This window comes from Phyllobates terribilis, unplaced genomic scaffold (assembly GCF_046119375.1).
Source record: "Phyllobates terribilis strain yellow unplaced genomic scaffold, ASM4611937v1 Scaffold_2__4_contigs__length_985480577, whole genome shotgun sequence".
Taxonomy (NCBI): domain Eukaryota; kingdom Metazoa; phylum Chordata; class Amphibia; order Anura; family Dendrobatidae; genus Phyllobates; species Phyllobates terribilis.
In genome coordinates this window covers 324,439,396-324,461,913 of record NW_027362762.1, presented here as the reverse complement: position 1 = coordinate 324,461,913, position 22,518 = coordinate 324,439,396, and the positions used below count along the sequence as shown (strand labels likewise).

Sequence of the window (22,518 nt, the reverse complement as noted above, 5' to 3'; positions counted from 1 at the left end):
AACGGTTAGAAACCGACTCCATGAGGGTGGTATGAGGGCCCGACTTCCACAGATGGCGGTTGTGCTCACAGCCCAACACCGTGCAGGACGCTTGCCATTTGCCACAGAACACCAGGATTAGCAAAGTCGCCACTGGCACCCTATGATCATCACAGATGAAAGCAGGTTCACACGGAGCACATGTGACAGACGTGACAGGACAGAGTCTGTAGACGCTGTGGAGAGCTATCTGCTGCCTGCAACATCCTTCAGCATGACCGGTTTGGCAGTGGGTCAGTAATGGTGTGGGGTGGCATTTCTCTGAAGGGCCTTGGGTTCCTCCTAATGCAGGACAATGCCAGACCTCATGTGGCTGGAGTGTGTCAGCAGTTCCTGCAAGATGAAGGCATTGAAGCTATGGACTAGCCCGCCCATTCCCCAGACCTGAATCCGATTGAGCACATCTGGGACAGCATGTTTCACTCCATCAACCAATGTAACGTTGCATCACAGACTGTCCAAGAGTTGGTGGATGCTTTAGTCCAGGTCTGGGAGGAGATCCCACAGGAGACCATCCGCAACCTCATCAGGTGCATGTCCAGGCGTTGTAGGGAGATCATACAGGCACATGGAGGCCACACACAATACTGAGCCTCATTTGGACTTGTTTTAAGGACATTACATCAAAGTTGGATCAGCCTGTAGTGTGTTTTTCCACTTTAATTTTGGAGGTAACTCCAAATCCAGACCTCCATTGGTTAATAAATTTGATTTCCATTGACGATTTGTGTGTGTTTTTGTTGTCAGCACATTCAACTTTGTACAGAACAAAGTATTCAATGAGAATATTTCATTCATTCAGATCTAGGATGTGTTAGAGTGTTCCCTTTATTTTTTTGAGCAGTGTGTGTGTGAGATAGATAGATAGATAGATAGATAGATAGATAGATAGATAGATAGATAGATAGATAGATAGATAGATAGATAGAGCCCCCTTGAACTTTCCTACCTTTTGCCACATTTCTGGCTTCAAGCAAAGATTTAAAATTCTAGTTTTTTTGGGAAGGATCAACAAGTGGGACACAATCGTGAAGTGGAACAAAATTTATTGGCTATTTTAAACTTTAACAAATTAAAAACTGAAAAGTGGGGGGAGCAATATTATTGGGCCCCCTTGAGTTAATACTTTGTAGCGCCACCTTTTGCTGCGATTACAGCTGCAAGTTGCTTGGGGCATGTCTCTATCAGTTTTGCACATCGAGAGGCTGAAATTCTTGCCCATTGTTCCTTGCAAAACAGCTCGAGCTCATTGAGGTTGGATGGAGGGCGTTTGTGAACAGCAGTTTTCAGCTCTTTCCACAGATTCTCGATTGGATTCAGGTCTGGGCTTTGACTTGGCCATTCTAACACCTGGATACGTTTATTTTTGAACCATTCCATTGTACATTTTGCTTTATGTTTGGGATCATTGTCTTGTTGGAAGATAAATCTCCGTCCCAGTCTCAGGTCTTTTGCAGACTCCAACAGGTTTGCTTCCAGAATGGTCCTGTATTTGGCTCCATCCATCTTCCAATCAATTTTAACCATCTTCCCTGTCCCTGCTGAAGAAAAGCAGCCCCAAAACCATGATGCTGCCACCACCATGTTTGACAGTGGGGATGGTGTTTTGAGGGTGATGAGCTGTGTTGCTTTTACGCCAAACATATCCTTTTGCATTGTGGCCAAAAAGTTCGATTTTGGTTTCATCTGACCAGAGCACCTTATTCCACATGTTTGGTGTGTCTCCCAGGTGGCTTGTGGCAAACTTCAAAGGAGACCTTTTATGGATATCTTTGAGAAATGGCCTTCTTCTTGCCACTCTTCCATAAAGGCCAGATTTGTGCAGTGTACGACTGATTGTTGTCCTATGGACAGACTCTCCCACCTCAGCTGTAGATCTCTGCAGTTCATCCAGAGTGATCATGGGCCTTTTGGCTGCATCTCTGATCAGTCTTCTCCTTGTTCGAGATGAAAGTTTAGAGGGATGGCCGGGTCTTGTAGATTTGCAGTGGTCTGATACTCCTTCCATTACAATATGATCGCTTGCACAGTGCTCGTTGAGATGTTTAAAACTTGGGAAATCTTTTTGTATCCAAATCCGGCTTTAAACTTCGCCACAACAGTATCTCGGACCTGCCTGGTGTGTTCCTTGGTCTTCATGATGCTCTCTGCACTTGAAACGGAACCCTGAGACTATCACAGAGCAGGTGCATTTATACGGAGACTTGATTACACACAGGTGGATTCTATTTATCATTACCAGTCATTTAGGACAACATTGGATCCTTCAGAGATCCTCACTGAACTTCTGGAGTGAGTTTGCTGCACTGAAAGTAAAGGGGTCGAATAATATTGCACGCCCCACTTTTCAGTTTTTAATTTGTTAAAAAAGTATAAAATATCCAATAAATTTCACGATTGTGTCCCACTTGCTGTTGATTCTTCCCCAAAAAATTAGAATTGTATATCTTTATGTTTGAAGCCAGAAATGTGGCAAAAGGTAGGAAAGTACAAGGGGGCAAAATACTTCTGAAATGCATAAATAAATATATATATATATATATATATATATATATATATATATATATATATATATATATATATATATAAAAATTTCTATCCAGCTGGCACTGCTACAACATGACTGTAGGTTGAACTGATTTTTTTATGGTGACAGGTTCCCTTTAAATATTAATTTGTCAGTGACTGTATTCATTTTACATGGAGAGAAAAAGCAAAACACATTTTCCAAAAAAGTCACAATAGCAACAGTTTAGAAAACTTTAATATCCCACCTTTTCCTGGACTAAGATTCTGATCTACAAAAACTTTCAGCTCTCCATTTGCTTCAATTAATCCAGCCTAAAAGAAAAACAAAAAAAACAAACAATTATCAAAAATGAAATAACATGCAACAAAATAGAAAATAGAAAGTTGAAATGATTGGTCTCATCCAAGACATTTGAGGCTGAACTCATGGATATTTTATAAATATGTCTTACTGGTAGGAGTGGTGCCTGTGACATCCAATGCTGGCACAAATCATCAGGTCCCTCTCTCTATAATTATCAGTCTGGAGCAGACAATCACTACATATAGACCATAGTGGGATGGAGCACGACATGACAAACTAAATCAATGGCCCGGATGAAATGCAAGGATGAGCCCCGGCCTTCAGAAGGAGACACTCCATTTGCAGCTGCTCTCCACTGATGCTAATAGATGAAGGGTGACAAACACTGGAAAACATGTTGCATTTTAGCCTTCTACAACAATTTCATATAATTTTCGGGAAAGTGCTCTACAATCTGTAGCAAATCTCTAAAAAGTCTAAATACACTTTTTGATTTGTGGCAGGTTTTCAAAATGCTACATTCCCTGGGTATCACGTTATAGGATATAACAAAACAGAAAAAAAGAAAGAAAATACCATAAGATAAAGACCACCACAAAAAAAATTACTATATAAAAACATAAAATTTAAGGTTATTGCCGCACATGCTCTGCGTCATATCCAGAGGTTGCCTTTTCAACGTAGACGTATGTATAAGTGCTGCCAGCATTGCTGCAGAGGTTAAAGGGGTGGTGGGGGTCAGCCTGTCAGTGCTCAGACCATGCTCCGCACACTGCAGCAAATTTGTATACATGGCTGTCATCCAAGAAGGAAGCCTCTTCTAAAGATAATGCACAAGAAAGCCCACAAACACTTTGCTTTAGTCAAGCAGACTAAGGACACTGCTTACCGGAACCATGTGCTGTGGTCCGACGAGACCAAGATACACTTATTTGGCTCTGATGGTGTCAAGAGTGTGTGACAGCAACCAGGTGAGGAGTACAAAGACAACTGTGCCTTGCCTACAGTCAAGCATGGTGGGAGGGGGGGTGTACTAGTATGGAGATGCATCAGTGCTGCCGGCTGTGGGGAGCTACAGTTCCTTGAGGAAAACATGAATGCCATCATGTAGTGACATACTGAAGCAGAGCATGATCCCCTCCCTTTCTGAAACTCGGCTGCAGGTTAGTATTCCAACATGATAACGACGCCAACCACACCTCCAAGACGACTACTGCCTTGCTAAAGAAATTGAGGGTAAAGCTGCTAGACTGGGCAGGTCTCCAGACCTAAACCTTATTAAGCATCTGTGGGGCATCCTCAAATGGAAGGTACAGAAGGTCTCTAAAATCCACCAGCTCCATGATGTCATCAGAGAGGAGTGGAAGAGAATTCCTGTGAAACTCTAGTGAACTCCATGCCCAAGAGAGTTAAAGCAGTGCTTGAAAATAATGGTGGCCACACAAAATTTTGACACTTGGGGCACGATTTTCACTTAGGGGTGTACTCACTTTTGTGGTCAGCGGTTTAGACATTGATGGCTGTGTGTTGAGTTATTTAGAGGGCAAATTTACACCGTTAAACACGATGTACACTGACTACTTTACATTGTATCAAAGTGTCATATCTTCATTGTTGTCCCATGAAAAGATATATTTACAAAAATGTGAAGGGTGTTACTCACTTTTGTGAATATATATATATATATATATATATTAACATTTACAAGTTGTGTTATGTTTTACAGCTTAGACACATGACAGGAAGGCAATTGTGAAACTTTGCAGCTTTCAAGAGATGCCTGTCGATAGTCACCTAAGGGGGTTATAGAGTTCCCAATAAACAAAGAACTTCCCTCTTTTCCCTTGCAATCCAGTGAAGATACTCTGGTGGACCTCATGGTTTACAATAGGGCAAAATGTAGCCAATTAGAAGCCACAACCAACAGTCAAGTACTGTACTCGCTGTGATCAGCGCCTAGAGATAGCTCATGATACCAGTTGTATGGCATGTGAGCGCAATGTCCTCCGACTGGTTGTGGTGGTAACGTACTGTTAACTTGCAAACAGAGCACCACTGGAGATGAATTGATGGGAGTAAGCAGATTTGAGAATTATTTATTTTAATTAACATTTATAACTTTTTTTTTTTTTTCTTTTTACACACAATGGATAACCCTTTTTCAGCTGATAACAGAGCGTAGCACTCATGCTTTTAAATTCTGATGAATTAGCACGAATTTTTAAAAAAATGTATTACTAGTCTTTTGAGCATCATCCTATTAAAAAAGTAACACAAAGTATGACTCTTTGCTCGTTTCTATACTAGGTGGAAATGCAGAGATCTGCAGACTTTAACGGCAAACCACTTGAGAAAACAAGGATCTCTTTCTTTCCTCTGTGAGCAAATAGTTTGGAACCCCCTACATCAATAAAATATACTTCTGGGAGCCATTGTTTCACCACAAAATGCCCAAAGATTTTTCTAATTTCTCAGTAAATATACAGTTGTGCTCAAAAGTTTACATACCCTGGCAGAATTTTTCCTTTCTTGGCCTTGTTTCAGAGAATATGAATCATAACAAAAAAAAATTTCTCCACTCATGGTTATTGGTTGGGTGAAGCCATTCAATGTCAAACTACTGTGTTTTCTCTTTTCATATCTTAATGACAACCAAAAACATCCAAATGACCCTAATCAAAAGTTCACATACCCCAGTTCTTAATACCGTGTATTGCCCCCTCTAACATCAATGACAGCTTGAAGTCTTTTGTGGTAGTTGTGGATGAGGTTCTTTATTTTCTCAGATAGTAAAGCTGCCCATTCTTTTTGGCAAAAAGCCTCCAGTTCCTGTAAATTCCTGGGCTGCCTAGCATGAACTGCACGCTTGAGATCTCCCCAGAGTGGCTCAATGATATTGAGGTCAGGAGACTGAGATGGCCACTCCAGAACCTTCACTTTGTTCTGCTGTAGCCAATGACAAGTCGACTTGGCCTTGTGTTGTGGATCGTTGTCATGTTGGAATGTCCAACTACGTCCCAAGCGCAGCTTTGGAACTGATGAGTGCAAATTTACCTCCAGTATTTGCTGATAATGCGCTGCATTCATCTTTCCTTCAACTTTTACCAAGTTTCCTGTGCCTTTGTTGCTCACACATCCCCAAAACATCAGCGATCTACCTCCGTACTTTACTGTAAGAATGGTGTTCCTTTCATCATAGGCCTTGTTGACCTCTCTCCAAATGTAAGGGTTATGGTTGTGGCCAAAAAGTTCTATTTGGTCTCATCACTTCAAATTACCTTGTACCAGAAGTTTTGAGGCTCGTCTCTGTGCTGTTTGGCGTATTGTAGACGAGATACTTTGTGGCATTTGCGCAGTAATGGCTTTCTTCTGGCAACTCAACCATGCAGCCCATTTCTCTTTAAGTGCCTCCTTATTGAGCATTATGAAACAGCCACACTGCTAGTTTTCAGAGAGTCGTGAATTTCAGCTGATGTTATTTGTGGGTTTTTCTTTGCATCCCGAACACTTTTCCTGGCAGTTGTGGCCAAAAGTTTTGTTGGTCTACCTGATCGTGGTTTGGTTTTTACAGAGCCCCTGATTTTCCATTTGTTAATCATAGTTTGAACGCTGCTGACTGGCATTATCAATTCCTTGGATATTTTTTTGTATCCCTTCCCTGTGTTATACAGTTCAACTACCTTTTCCCATAGATCCATTGAAAATTCTTTTGGTTTCCCCATGACCCATGATACCGACTGGATACAAGCCGTCATTGACCCCAATACAAACATTGCCACTCTCAATGTTGGATTCTCCTGGTGTCTGAAAATTGAGATCTTGGTTCTGAGAGCTGTTTGATGCTCCAACGGAAGAAAGAACGTTTGTTTGTTGGAGTCCAGCAGGACACCAAGGAATTTCCTCCTCGACGAAGGAAGGAGTTCTCATTTTTTGAGGTTCGGAATCGAGCCTAATGAGCGAAGAGTTTCTAAGGTTATGGAAACATGAATATTGAGGGTCACCACCGAAGGGGCGACAATCAACATGTCGTTCAGGTATGGAATTATGCAGACATCTTATTTTTGGATGAGAAAATGACTTCTGTCATAATCTTCATAAACACCCAGGGTGCTGAAGAGATGCCGAATGGCAGTACATTGTACTGGTAGTGTTTTGCCATGTTGTCACCGGAGATTGCAAAGCACAGGAACTTCCTGTGGGACGGATGAATCGGCACATGGTAGTATCCATCTTTTAAGTCTATGGTTGCCATGACGTAGTCTTTCCCTATTAAGGGAATAGTTGATCTTATAGACTCCGTCTGTATTTGATGTGATTGTTCAGGTACTTCAGGTTGATTATGATGTGAGGGGTCCCTGACGGTTTCCGTATTAGGAATATTTTTGAGTAGTGACCCATCCCCCTCCCAGCCGGGGGGGAATGGAGATATTACTCCGGATTCCAGGTGGTCTTGTAGACCGACTGATAACAGTTCCCGAGCTCCTTGAGAAGGAAGGGACGTGACCTGAGGGGGACGACTCTCCAACTCCAATAGAAGATCCTCTTTGATTATGGTATTGAGGATCCACTGGCAGGAAGATATTGCCTGCCACTGGGGAAAGAAATCCAAGAGAAGGCCCCCTACACGGACCAAGTCATTGCTTGTCCTGCTGCTGGTGTTGTTGTTGTGGTACAAGGATGTTACGGCCCTTGCCGCCTTTAGGATAGCTCCAGCACCCAGATTTTCCCTTTCCCTTATACTGTGTGGGGTGACTCTGGGAAGGTCGAAAGGAACGTTTCTTAGTTTGTCTCTGTTCAGGAAGGGTTTTCTTCCTGTCCGAGGCCTTTTCAAGGATATCATTCAGGGCTGGCCCGAATACATATTTCCATTGAAAGGGAATGGAGCAGAGTTTAACCTTAGAGGTGACATCCTCACTCCATGTTTTGAGCCACAGCGCATGGCGAGCAGTATTGGATAAAACAGCTGACTCAGCCGAGGCGTCAGCTAAGAAGCCCGTGGCTTTTTGAAGGAGAGGAATGGAGTCTAGCAGGTCTGCCCTGGACGTGCCCTGAGACAGATGTTCCTCCAGTTGGGCCAGCCACTTGAAGAGGGATCTGGCCACGCAAGTTGATGAGATATTGACCTTGAGAGAGGCAGAAGAGGTTTCCCATGATTTGAGGACGCTTTCCATTTTCCAGTCCAATGGGTCCTTCAATTGGGATGAGTCCTCAAAGGGAAGTGAGGTTTTCCTCACTAGCCTTGCCACCTGGAGGTCCACCATAGGGAAGTCCCACTCAAATTCTTCACCTTCCAGCGGAAATCTATGCTTTTATTCCGAAGGGGTGGTGAGATGGTTTTCCGGGATTTCCCATTCCTGTCGGATGAGATCTCTAATGACCTCATGAACTGGAAAACCAGTCTGCTTTTTTGATCTAAGGCCTCTAAACATCTCATCCTGAACGGAACAGCTGACCTCAACTTCCTACAGCCCCATAGTGCCTCTCACGGAGTCCAGTAATTCCTCTAAATTGTCCGAGGAAAAATAATATCTTCCAATTTCTACCTTTTTGGCAGGCCCTAAGGATACTATTTCATCAAAATCATCAGAGGCGGAGCTACTAGCATCAATAGAGACCACATCTGAGTCTAACTCCTGAATCTTCCTCTTCTTAGGGGGAGAGGGCCTAGAGGAGGAGTAGACAGGTAGGGCAGCAATAGATGCTTGGACCTCATGTCTAACTACCTGGACCTCATGCTTAACAAGTGATCTAAGCTCCTCGATTAACGAGGGGTTTTCTTTATTTTATCCGTACAGGGTCGGCACAACTTCTTATAGGATGAGGACAATTTTTTTAGCACAGATGCCACATCTACGAGGCTGGTCTTTATCCTTCTTAGAAGCGGGCGCCTTGTCTTCCTAAGAGGGGAAGAGAAGAGATACCCATGTAACTAGAAGGAGGGGAAACCTAGTGTCATCTAAAAGAGAGACAGATAACCCCATAGTGACCCACCCCGATACTACTCACTGTAGCCGGAGGCGTGCTGGGCTCTGCAGATGCAGGAATACTGGATCTGTCACCTTCCATGGTGGAGATAGCCTTACCTTTGGCGTTTTCAGGTGGGTTTTTATGTAAAAAACAGAGCCCCCCCCCCAGCAAGGAACCTCAGTCCCCTCCCCCTTCCGGTCACGAGAGGGTCAATACGGATCGATATTGGCCTTGCGACATGCTCAAACATCATGCACTCCAGCGTGGAACACATAGTCCGGAAGAGACCAGGACCTGCGATGACGTCACTTCCGGTGCGCGCGCGCCCAGACCGCCGGAGGAAGGAGGAGATGCCGGAGAGCTGGAACAAGCCTCCGGCATGAAAATCACCGTAAATCACCGTGCTAGCTTTAACTTCTATGGGGCGCAGGAAGCCAGGATGGTCCCAATGGGAGGTGCATGGAGGGAGGAGGGAGCGCCCCGACCAACCGCTGCCCGGCAAGTATATTTAATACAATGCTGCCCTGCCGGCCTGAAAGCACTGCAGGACCTCTCCATGCCCCAAGGGGGACAGGAAAACATTGGGGATTGACGGTGGGGAGGGGCTTTTAACCTCTCTATGTTCCTGTCCCCCAATAGGGCGTGGACAACATCTCCAATGCTGTCGAGGAAGGCGTATTGAGAAAGGAAAAATTCTGCCCGGGTATGTAAATTTTTGAGCACAACTGTAATAAAAACATTCAGTATTTGTTCTAATCTTGCCCCATCTACTGTCACAAAGGTAAATATGGGCTACTGTAGTGACTGAAAGGGATCTAAATTTCCAATATCTAAAGGAGCTGTCCGGCCTTGTGACAATGATGAGCTCTCTCTAAGATATGTCATCAACATCAGACCACTGGAATTGACACCCTGCACCATCATGATCAGCTGCTTTTAGCTCCAGCCATGTGTTAAAAGGGAACCAGTCACCAGGAAAAATGCTATTAAGCTGCGGGTTAATAGCGTTATTAACCTCCAAGCGCCCACACTTAGCCGAACGCTGCAGGGAGAAAATTAACTTTATTGCCCCAGGCAGCATTCGGGTCTCAGTCACAGGGGTGGTGTCAGCGTGGCTGTAACCGGGCCCCCAGTCCTGACTGACAGCAGGCCCAGACTGACTGCTGGCCCCAATGGAAAGCTGCTGTCAGTCAGGGCCGGGGGCATGGTTACAGCATCCCTCGTGACTCAAACACTGCCGGGGGGAATAAAGTTAATTTTCTCCCTACAACATTCGGCTACGTTCGTGTGCAGGGCAGGTTAATAACGCTATTAACCTGCAGATTAACCCCATATCTGTAGGTTAATAGCGTTGTTTTTGGTAAACTGTTGCCTTTAAAAGTAATGCATAAAAGTATGTTACAGTGCCGTTCACTGTGTAGTGGTTGTTGCCGAGAACTGCAGATCAGCTCTTATTCGATAGGCGCTGAGCTGCAGTTCTCGGCAGGGGCCACTGCATAGTGAAAGGAGCCATGCTCTTCAGAAGTTACTGGAGGTGAAAACAGCTAAGCTGTCAGAACCCCATCAATTTAATATTGAAGACCTGTCCTAACAATAGGTGAACAGTATCAAAAGGTTTAACACTCATTTAATGACCTATTCCTATATTCAGTGGGTACGGAAAGTATTCAGACCCCTTTAAATTTTTCACTGTTTCATTGCAGCCATTTGGTAAATTCTAAAAAGTTCATTTTTTTTCTCATTAACCCCTTAAGGAGCAGAGCTTTTTCCGTTTTTGCGTTTTCGTTTTTTGCTCCCCTTCTTCCAGAGCCATAGCGTTTTTATTTTTTGGTCAATATGGCCATGTGAGGGCTTATTTTTGCGGAACGAGTTGTACTTTTCAACGCCATCACTGGTTTTACCATATTGTGTACTGGAAAACGGGAAAATTGCAAAAACAGTGCAATACCACAATTGTTTTTTATTTATTTTTTTACCACGTTCACTGAATGCTAAAACTGATCTGCCATTCTTATTCTCCAGGTCATTACGAGTTCGTAGACACCAAACATGTATAGGTTCTTTTATATTTAAGTGGTGAAAAAAAATTCCAAAATTTGGTTAAAAAAAAAAAATAGAGCCATTTTCTAAGACCTGTAGCGTCTCCATTTTTCGGGATCTGGGGCTGGGTGAGGGCTTATTTTTAGCACGCCGGACTGATGTTTTTATTGATAACATTTTGGGGTAGATCTGATGTTTTGATCGCCCGTTATTGCATTTTATTGCAATTTTGCGTCGACCAAAAAACGTAATTCTGGCGTTTAGAATTTTTTTCTCGTTACGCCGTTTATCGTTCGGATTAATTCTTTTTTATATTGATAGATCGGGCGATTCTGAACGCGGCGATACCAAATATGTGTATGTAGGTTTTTTTTTTATAGATTTTATTTTGAATGGGGTGAATTAAACTTTTTTTTATATTTTTAAGATTTTTTTTTTTTTTTTTTACTTTTTGCATGCTTCAATAGTCTCCATAGAAGACTAGAAGCAGCAATTGTCCGATAGTCTCTGCTACATACAGGGGATCAGCAGATCCCCTGCATATAGCAGAATTGGTCCTGTGCTATGAGCGCCGACCACTAGGTGGTGCTCATAGCGACCAGATCATGACAACCACAGGCGTCTGCTGCAGACCCTGGGTTGTCATGCCCACCCATCGGTGACCCGCGATCACGTGACGGGGGTCGCCGGTGGGCGGGGCTTAGGACGCGCTTCCCGGAAGCGCGCGTTAAATGCCGCTGTCGGAGATTGACAGCGGCATTTAACAAGTTAACAGCCACGGGTGGATCGTGATTCCACCCGCGGCTGTTGCGGGCACATGTCAGCTGTAAGAATCAGCTCACATATGCTCGGTTCAGTGCGGGCTCACCGCCAAAGCCCTCACTGAACCGGGGGAGGAGCCCTATGACGTACTAAGACGTCATAGGTTCCAAACTGGTTAAAAGTACACTCTGCACACCATCTTGACTGAAAAAAAACAAATGTAGAAATTTTTGCAAATGTATTAAAAAAGAAAAACTCAAATATCACTTGGTCATAAGTATTAAGACCCTTTGGTCAGACACTCATATTTAAGTCACATGCTGTCCATTTCCTTGTGATACTCCTTGAGATGGTTCTACTTCTTCATTCGAGTCCAGCTGTGTTTAGTTAAACTGATAGGACTTGATTTGGAAAGGCACACACCTGTCTATATAACACCTCACAGCTCACAGTGTATGTCAGACCAAATGAGAATCATGAGCTCAAAAGAAACAGCCCAAGGAGCTCAGAGACAGAATTGTGGCAAGGCACAGATCTGGCCAAGGTTACAAAATAATTTCTGCATTACTCAAGGTTCCTAAGAGCACAGTGAGCTTCATAATCCTTAAATGGAAGAAGTTTGGGACCACCAGAAGTCTTCCTAGACCTGGCCGTCCAGCCAAACTGAGCAATCATGGGAGAGGAGAATCGTGGCTGAGCTCCAGAGATGCAGTAGGGAGATAGTTGGCTTTGTGGAACTTTCTCCCATCACTGCAGCCCTTCACCAGTTGGGCCTTTATGGCAGAATGGCCCGATGGAAGCCTCTCCTCAGTGCAAGACATATGAAAGCCCGCATAGAGTTTGCTCAAAAACACATGAAGGACTCCCAGACTATGAGAGAAGATTCTCTGGACTGATGTGATGAAGATAAAACTTTTTTGGTGATAATTCTAAGCGGTAAGTGTGGAGAAAACCAGGCACTGCTCATCATCTGCCCAATACAATCCCAACAGTGAAACATGGTGGTGGCAGCAACATGCTATGGTTTTTTTTTTCAACAGCAGGGACAGGATGACTGGTTGCAATTGAAGGAAACATGAATGCGGCCAAGTACAGAGATCCTCAATGAAAACCTCTTCCAGAGTGCTCTGGACCCCAAACTTGGCAAGAATACCTTCCAACAAGACAATGACCCTAAGCACACAGCTAAAATAACAAAAGAGTGGCTTCAGAACAACTCTGTTACCATTCTTGACTGGCCCAGCCAGAGCCCTGACCTAAACCCAATTGAGCATCTCTGGAGAGACCTGAAAATGGCTGTCCACCAACGTTCACCATCCAACCTGATGGAACTGGAGAGGATCTGCAAGGAAGAATGGCAGAGGATCCCCAAATCCAGGTGTGAAAAACTTGTTGCATCATTCCCAAGAAAACTCATGGCTGTACTAGCTCAAAAGGATGCTTCTACTCAATACTGAGCAAAGGGTCTGAATACTTATGACCAGGTGATATTTCAGTTTTTCTTTTTTAATAAATTTGCAAAAAGTTCTACATTTCTGTTTTTTTCTGTCAAGATGGGGTGCAGAGTACTTTAATGAGAAAAAAAAAAGAACTTTTTAGAATTTACCAAATGGCTGCAATGAAAGAGTGAAAAATTTAAAGGGGTCTGAATACTTTCCGTACCCACTGTACAAGTCATCACTTGCACATCATTTTGCAGGAAAGCCTTGTGTGGCAACCACTGGAACTTGCACACTATTCCAGCAATATTCAATCAATTGTTTTAGTTAAAACCCTATTTTACAAACATAAAAATAGACATTTAAAAAACTTTTACCCCTAAAAGACCCAGCTTTTTTTTTGTTTTAGTGGTTTTATTTTTCCTCCCCTTCTTCAAAGAGCCAAGCATTTTTTTTCTTTTTTCTGTTGACATAGCCGTGAGGGCTTATATTTTGTGGGACGAGTAGTAGTTTTGAGTGACACTACTTTACCATGTAATGGACTGAAAGAAATTTGAACAAAAATTTTCAAGTGAGAAATTAAAACAAAACACAAATCAGCCAATGTTTACTGTATTTTTTTCTTTTATGGCGTTATGTGCGGCAAAAATTACATGGCAGTATGACTCTCCATGTCCGTACCATTACAGCAGTATCAAACTTTTAACGTTTTTTTGTTTTTGTTGCTTTTTTCTGAGACTCAAAACTATATTTTTCCATTGATGGACCTGTGAAGGCTGGCTTTTGTGGTGTTGAGCTGCAGTTTTTGAGGGTACCATTTTTGGAGTACGTATGAATGACGTTTAGATCGTTTTTTGTTGTCTTTTGTGGTGGGAGGAGGGAGGGGCACAAAAAAAAAAAAAAAGGCATTTATGGAATTTTTGGTTTTTTTAATCCATGGCTTCATTTACCTTATGGGTTAACATTATATTTTAGATTGGAGTTTTACGGGCGCAGCAACAAAAGAAGTTATAAAGGGATATTTCCAGTCTTCAAATATGAAGTCCTGTAATTATAAAGTTGGGCATCCACAAATCAGACTTGTCTTTCCAGCACATACTAATCCCATTGAGCATCTGTGGTATCTTGGGAAATGGAAGGTCACCATCTTGAGCGCAAACTAGAGAATCTAAATGCAACAAAATTCTGGTGTAAACTGCACAAAAAAAAAAACCCAAAAAACTGTTTCATGACTTACACCATATTTATTATGTGTTTACACACTATTTGGACTTTGTCCGAAATGGTCATGGTTTATCAGAAAAATGGGTGTAAGCCTGGGAATTTTTCCAAAATGTGCCCAGAGACAAAGTGGACCCATCACCTCCTGGGAAACTTCATACAGTAAAAAAAAAAAAAAAAAAAAAAGTAAAAAAACACAAACATCTCATATACTTTGGAAAAGGAAAATATTTCCTATTTTGGCAATTAAAGGTACTTACATCTTTTGCCATGTTACCAAATATGCAGAATTAAATAAGCAGGATTGCCACCCAGTTGAATAGTCTGAAAAAAAAAATAGAAATTAACATAATTGGTCAAGAAAAAAAAAGAAAATCAAGTCAATCTACTTAAAGCTAAAGAAGAGAGAGGCCAGCCAGGAAAAAAGTATTCACAAGTCCCCAAAAAGGTCCTTGTTGCAGCCTGTCTCCTGATGTGTTTCTTAGAGCTCGCTGATGTCCCATTTCTATTATGCCACCTAAAAATGTTATTAATAAATGTACAACTGGGTCTTACAATTCCCCTTGTCAAATGAGCGCATCCCTACTCAGTCCGACACACTTGAGCACCTGGTAACATCCAGATATTAATTTATACATTTCTATGAAGGATAACAGGAGCAGCAAAATGTAGAGTTAAAGAAAATCTGTGAGTACCATAATGAAGGAGCAGAGACCCAGATTCCAGGGATGTCAGTCACTGGGCTGTGTTTTGCCGTTACTTAAAAACGCCCATCCCTTAGGCTGTGTGTCCACTATGCATTTTTTAAGCGTTTCCACAGCGGCAATTGCGCTGCAGAAACGCTTAAAAAACGCTTGGTAGAAGGCCTGCCATGTTACCCAATGATAATCCGCATGTGCTGTGCACATGCTGCGGATTATCATTGCGGAAAAATCCGCAGCACTACCAATTATTTTGCGGAATCGCGGCGTTTTCGCTGCCATTGACTTGCATTGAATCGCATGATATCCGCATCACTGCATCTGCACATGCGGATATCATGCGGTTCAATGTGCGGATGGTACCCGGGTTTGGAGAAGAGGAGACTCATCCAGACCTGGGTACCATAGAACCTGTAAAAAAAAGTGAATAAAATAAAAAATATACATTATACTTACCTTCTGATGGCCCCCGGTCTCCATAGCGATCCGTCCTGGCTTGCCGGTAGTTCGCAATAATCTAAAAGCACCTGCGGTGACGTCATTTAGTCATGTGACGAGTCATGCGACCGCAGAAGTCAGGGGTCGTGTGACCCGTCACATGACTAAATGATGTCACCGCAGGTCCTTTTAGACTATCTCGAGCTGCCGACAAGCCAGTATGGATCGCTATGGACACAAGGGGCCATCAGAAGGCATGTATATTTATTTTTTACCATTCTTTTACGGTCACACAATATAAATCCATGCCGGTTGCATGGACTTATACAGTGTGACCAAGTTGTCAAGCACTTTCCAAGTGATGCTAAAATCGATTGGAAAGCGCTTGTCAACCCGCATGCGGAAATGCATGTGAAGAACGCTTCACTTCCACTTGTCTCTGGCCGGAAAACCACATATAAAATCCGCATGTACAATCCGCATGCGTTTTTTCTGCCAGGGAGATGCAGAAACGCTCAGGAAAAATCCAGAGCATTTCAGCATCGTGGGCACATAGCCTTAACCATAACTGAACTGCTAACTACAGACCTGTTTCCAATCTTCCCTTTATCTCTTAACTCCTGGAACGCCTGGTCCATTCCTGTCTAATCCGCTATCTCTCAGATAACTCTCTTCTTGACCCTTTACAATCCGGTTTCCGCTTCTCACACTCTACTGAAACTGCCCTCACTAAAATCTCTAATGATCTACTAACAGCTAAATCGAATGGTCACTACTCCCTGCAGCATTTGACACTGTGGATCACCAGCTCCTCCTCACGACCTCAAGGATACCCCTCTCTTTTGGTTCTCCTCCTACCTTTCCGACAGTTTCTTCACTTTATCTTATGCTGGCTCCTCTTCGCCCTACAGTCGGGGATCCTCAAGGATCAGTCCCAAGCCCCCTCAGTTTCTCCTTATGTACTGTTCCTACTGGATTCCCCAGAAGATTTGGTTTTCAGTACCATGTATGCTCTTGACACTCTCACCCACAAAGCTCTCCACAGTTCATCACACTACATATCCTCGCTCGTCTCAGTCTACCACCCTACTCGTGCCCTTCGTTCTGCTAATGACCGAAGACTAACAGCCTCAATAATTCGAACTGCCCACTCCCATCTCCAAGACTTTGCGTTTGCTGCGACAATTTTTTGGAATACACTAGACAATTTGATTAATTCCCAATACCCACAAGCATGGCCTAAACATTTCTTTAGACTGACCATTTGCCTCACCTCACTTACCTAACTATCCCCGTTTTGCCCATACAAAATTTTCTTCAAAATCAGGACCCTCATGGCATCTGTTCACACCCCCTCCTTGCACTTAATAGCCCTTTGTGTCTGTACTTGTACACATACTGGCTGGTGACTGGTTCATGCAGTGTTATGTGAATACCCGAGTTATTATACTGATGGCTGGACCATACAATACAAGCACTTTTTACCATTCATCTTTCATGTCTCCCCTATTTCCTTATAGATTATAAACTTGCAAGCAGGACCCTCACTCAATCACTACAGGACTAGATGTCACGTGCCTTCTAGTCCAACCCAGCTGCCTGTCACTATACAATGTACACAAAGCTATGGTGTGGGTGTTTTTATACACATTAATAAGTGCGCTCTGCTCAATCTGCTGCAGAGAAAACTGCACCCTTCAAAACTGCTGCACCTAATACTTTAAGTCATACATCACTGGAATCTGAGTCTTTGTCCCTACCTCATGTGCCATCAGATTACAAAACTGTTGTTTCATTGACAATATATTTATTCATTCAAACTGGTCGGTTGATACCTTCTTCTGCTCAGATATAATGGGAATGCTGCAGCTGATAGACTGTGATTGGCTGCAGCTCTCATGTGATGTTCCCACCGAATACTGACCCCAAACAGACCAGAGAAAAACTGCAGGGCTGCGTATGGAAGGGTAGCGCCAGTCCAGGTGGTATCATTTTTTATTTTCACCTCCATGAGCCCATAAACATGGGGTTACTCAGTAGTGGAAAAGCCCTTTAAAAGGTGCAATTAACATTTTCCAAGTTTAAAAGCAACGGTAGGAAACAAGTCTGGAAGAGCAGGAGGTCTGGATGCTCTGACATCTATACAAAACCAGATACCTCTTGCAAAGCTCCACTGCAGAAGAGGCTTTCATCATTATGTGGTTGTTTAAGTAACTGGACCATCTGTTTTCCTGCCATCACTTAAACTTCCGGCGGAACACACAGTCAGCTGTGTAATGAAGGCAATTTATTCCTAACGCTTATTTAGTATCCACCATTGATGTATTCCATACATTCGTCTCCATTTCCATAGGTATTAATCTACTTTACCTACTGTAGACACAAATGCACCGACTCAAAACATTTCATAAGTTGAAGAATTTTTTTGAAATATTAAAAGCGGCAGAAAGCACAAAATCAAACTCTCGTCAAATATGTCACCAAGTCAAATAAGATTTTAGCACCCTGGTCCTGTAAGGCCAGGCACCGAGACGGCATGTTGCCCTCATATTTACCTTGTGCTCATGAGGGTTTCCTGCTCACACATTACAAAACACAATGTCTAGGAAAGCCATCAGCACTAAATCGAGAGAGAGAGAGGGATAGGCAGCTGATTCCCTAGATGTTATGAGAAAAGTTTAGAATCACAACATGCCCTGTATAGTGTGGATCTGCAGTAATGACAACTATCTCCAGCAGCACAGGATGGCCAGACCGAGGGTCCTGCAAACAGATCAGGAATAGATCAGTAATCAAACTAAACTTTTCATAGAGTGAGAAGTAAAAAACCCATGGTGCCAGATAGCATTTGTTGCAGCTTTCAAGGAGCACTATTAGCCAGGGCTGTGAAGTCGGTGCCCATTTTAGTGGGAGTCGGTATAAAATGGACCGACTCCAACTCCTAAAATATATAATAAATTGGGTACAGTTGTTCAATGCAATTTGTTTTTTCATAAGAATTTGGGAGAGTTATGAAATGTCCTATAAATGTCTGTCCTATTCCTGATCTAAGGGTCTAGACTTTTAGCTGAGATTAATCTGTGCTACAGTAAATTTATCACTTAAACATGAGCCATGTATGAGGGAGTCGTGGAAATTGAGGAGTTGGGAGTCGGAGGTTTGGCTTACCGACTCCACAGCCCTACTATTAAGCTTTACGAAGCTTATTTTTATCTCCTACTGCCAAAATAAAAAAAATAAAATGGCCCCTGGAACAGTTCAATTGTTTACTAAAATGCAGAGAAATTTGTTAGCTACTGGGATCCTTGTTCAGGCTGCACCCTCATTATACTAATAGTGGCAGGAAGGACACTGGGCAATATCAGAGAAGGAAGAGATACTAAAGAGCATTCATATTAGTGGAGATGCACTCTAAGACATTGCTTGCCGTAAGGCAGGGATGTCAAACTCAAATACACAGGGGGCCAAAATAAAAAACTTGGACAAAGCCGCGGGCCTCACAGGCGCCCCCTGCCCCATACAGTAACGTGGGCCTCACACAGGCGCCCCCCGCCCCATACAGTATCGTGGGCCTCACACAGGCGCCCCCCCGCCCCATATAGTAACGTGGGCCTCACACAGGCGCCCCCCCGCCCCATATAGTAACGTGGGCCTCACACAGGCGCCCCCCCGCCCCATATAGTAACGTGGGCCTCACACAGGCGCCCCCCCGCCCCATATAGTAACGTGGGCCTCACACAGGCGCCCCCCGCCCCATACAGTATCGTGGGCCTCACACAGGCGCCCCCCCGCCCCATACAGTATCGTGGGCCTCACACAGGCGCCCCCAGCCCCATACAGTAACGTGGGCCTCACAGGCGCCCCCCGCCCCATACAGTAACGTGGGCCTCACAGGCGCCCCCCGCCACATACAGTAACGTGGGCCTCTCACAGGCGCCCCCCCGCCCCATACAGTAACGTGGGCCTCACACAGGCGCCCCCCGCCCCATACAGTATCGTGGGCCTCACACAGGCGGCGCCCGCCCCATACAGTATCGTGGGCCTCACAGGCGGCGCCCGCCCCATACAGTATCGTGGGCCTCACACAGGCGGCGCCCGCCCCATACAGTATCGTGGGCCTCACACAGGCGGCGCCCGCCCCATACAGTATCGTGGGCCTCACACAGGCGGCGCCCGCCCCATACAGTATCGTGGGCTTCACACAGGCGGCACCCGCCCCATACAGTATCGTGGGCCTCACACAGGCGGCGCCCGCCCCATACAGTATCGTGGGCCTCACACAGGCGGCGCCAGCCCCATACAGTATCGTGGGCCTCACACAGGCGGCGCCCGCCCCATACAGTATCGTGGGCCTCACACAGGCGGCGCCCGCCCTATACAGTATCGCAGGCCTCACACAGGCAGCGCCCGCCCCATACAGTATCGTGGGCCTCACACAGGCGGCGCCCGCCCCATACAGTATCGTGGGCCCACATAGGAGTGGTGGTTCTGGCGGCGTCGTCCAAATAAAACCACTCTGCAGGCCAGATTTGACCATGTATGCCATAATGCGAGGCTGATCTCACCAGGGAGGTGTGCAGCCCCCTGGTTGTTGGTGCCGCTTGAGAGTCAGGATTCATAGAAGTGATCATCTCCTGCAGTTTATTCAATGGCTGCAGCATTTACTGGGATTTCTATTTTACTTCATGCTGATTGTGTTAAGAATAATTCCCCCTCCCCTCCCCGGGTCCAACGCAGGGTCTCTGCCGCTGATCTGGCGATTGCTTGCCAGATGTAGGAATCGTCACATCAGGAGCCCCGCAGCCAATCAATCGGCCCAGCGGATTATGCTATCTGAGCTCATCGAATGGCTGGAGCCAATAGGCAAATCAGTAGCAGAAACCCAGTGCAGGACACGGGGAGAAGGAGTAGCTTAATTTTTTTTTTTTAACATTCTGATCTGGTGGTTTATTTATTAAAAAAAAAAAAAAAAGGGTGGAAATTGAGAATGGTATTTTAACTCCAGAATGAACTGTTACTAAAGAAGGTGATGGCCCAACATCATCTTGGTCAGTCTGGTTGAGGCCCCAGTAGAAAAAGGGAAGACAATTCATGCCGCCTACAACAATCCACCCACTGAGATCTTCACATGCACTAGGCCTAAAGTTAAACAGCAGACCACTGACTGTGTACAGCCATGAGGGTGAACACATACACAACATGGGGTGAAGGATACATGACCATAAAGATGGGACACAGCTGCCCACCTTATAATACGTGCCATAATCCACCATACAACATGCCTGTTCATCCGTGGCACCCTGTCAGTCTGACCCCCTCATGCCCTGGTACAGTCACCTCCAGATCATTGGTTACACAGCACTGGGGTCACCTGGGGTCAGAGAATTGTGTATCTGCTTTGTTCCCCTCCCATTTATCCTCTTCCAAAATAAGTTGAGGGCAGCTCTTGCAGCGAAGGGAGGGATAGACCCCCTCATGTGCCCCACACACTGCTGGAGGAGGATGGGGACCGCCTCATGTGCCCCACACACTGCTGGAGGAGGATGGGGGCCTGCTCAGACCCCCCCCCCACCATGTGCCCCACACGCTGCTGGAGGATGGGGGCCCGCTCAGACCCCCCCCCACCATGTGCCCTACACACTGCTGGAGGAGGATGGGGACCGCCTCTGACCCCCTCATGTGCCCCACACACTGCTGGAGGATGGGGACCGCCTCTGACCCCCTCATGTGCCCCACACACTGCTGGAGGAGGATGGGGAGAGCCTCAGACCCCCACACACTGCTGGAGGAAGATGGGGACCTCCTCAGACCCCCTCATGTGCCCCACACACTGCTGGAGGAGGATGGGGACCTCCTCAGACCCCCTCATGTGCCCCACACACTGCTGGAGGAGGATGGGGGCCGCCTCGGACCCCCTCATGTGCCCCACACACTGCTGGAGGAGGATGGGGGCCGCCTCGGACCCCCTCATGTGCCCCACACACTGCTGGAGGAGGATGGGGGCCGCCTCGGACCCCTCCGTTCCTCCATGGATGCAGGAGGTAGAGTAGGACGTGTCTCCAGCAGCCAGGCCGCCACCGCTCCCTGCTACTAGGCCCATGCCGCCGGCCTATACCCCTGGCGGGAAGACTCGGGCCCGCTCCCCTCCCGGTGGGGGACACAGGCGGCCATGTTAGCAGTGCCCGGCGGTGGAGTAGGCCGCACACAGCGTGCACTGCACATAGCCAGGACTAGCGCTCACCGTGTCCCGAGCTCAGCGCCTCATGCAGGACACCCGCTCCTGGTCAGCGCTCCGGGCCGTCAGCAGAGGGAGCAGGACGGTTCATGTGAGTGAGGGAGGCGGAGGAGGGCCAGCAGCTGCCGTGCACGCAGCACACAACACGGCGGCGCTGACTGCGGCCTAGGCCCGTACCGGAGATGCCCTGTGGGAGGCTGTCACGGGAAGCCGGGTGCGGGATCGGGCGGCAGCAGGGGATGCAGCATCCTCAGTGGCCCCTACTTGTCAGCACAGCCGGCGCGGGCCCTCTCCACACTGGCCACGCGCGGTATCCGCGCTCCCCGCTGCTCTCCCTTGTCGGCCCGGCTGCTAAGTGCTCGGACCCGGTGACGGTCTCGCCGTATGCCCGCGCACTGCCGCCTTCCTCCCAGACCCGTCTTCTCTTCCTCCTCTCGCTGTATCCTCCCTTCCCGTCACCTCAAACAAAAAACCGAGCTTGGCGGCGTCTGGCCGACCTGCACAGTGATTGGCTGGAAAGGGTCTCACGTCAGGAAACATAACCCCGCCCCACGCCGGCTCCGGTGCGCAGTTCTCCATTCTGTTTGGGTGGAATTGCCGCGAGTGAGTGACGTCACGAGGTGTTCAGAGACCTGGCGCGCTGATTGGCCATCCTGGGCGTCAATGAGGAAGAAGGAGTGTTTATGGGAACTCGTGCACAGGTCCGTGACGTCATCAACTGCCTGAAATATTTCTGTTGCTCTGGTCCAGCTGCTCCTGTGTACTGCTCACCTGCCGGAAGAGCAGCCCCGGCACTGCACCCTCACTGCTGTACAGCCGGCCCTGCACACAGCCACTGCAGGC

The 22,518-nt window shown here is 45.9% G+C and overlaps 1 protein-coding gene across 2 annotated transcripts in view; it reads right to left on the bottom strand.

The window, feature by feature from the left end:
• The window catches only part of TFDP1 (transcription factor Dp-1), a 73,268-nt gene extending 51,053 nt beyond the window's left edge, over window positions 1–22,215 (bottom strand). Inside the window, exons 1-3 of one of the 2 annotated variants that reach the window (XM_073664424.1) lie at window positions 21,853–22,215; window positions 14,562–14,625; window positions 2,814–2,880 (exon numbers count right to left, since the gene is read on the bottom strand). In XM_073664424.1, the coding sequence (XP_073520525.1) occupies window positions 2,814–2,880; window positions 14,562–14,573 (79 nt within the window). In that variant the 5' untranslated portion in view covers window positions 14,574–14,625; window positions 21,853–22,215. Of the gene's footprint in view, window positions 1–2,813; window positions 2,881–14,561; window positions 14,626–21,681 lie in introns of both variants that reach the window. The other variant, XM_073664423.1, reaches the window with a different exon arrangement.
• Between the last annotated feature and the right edge of the window lie 303 nt (window positions 22,216–22,518).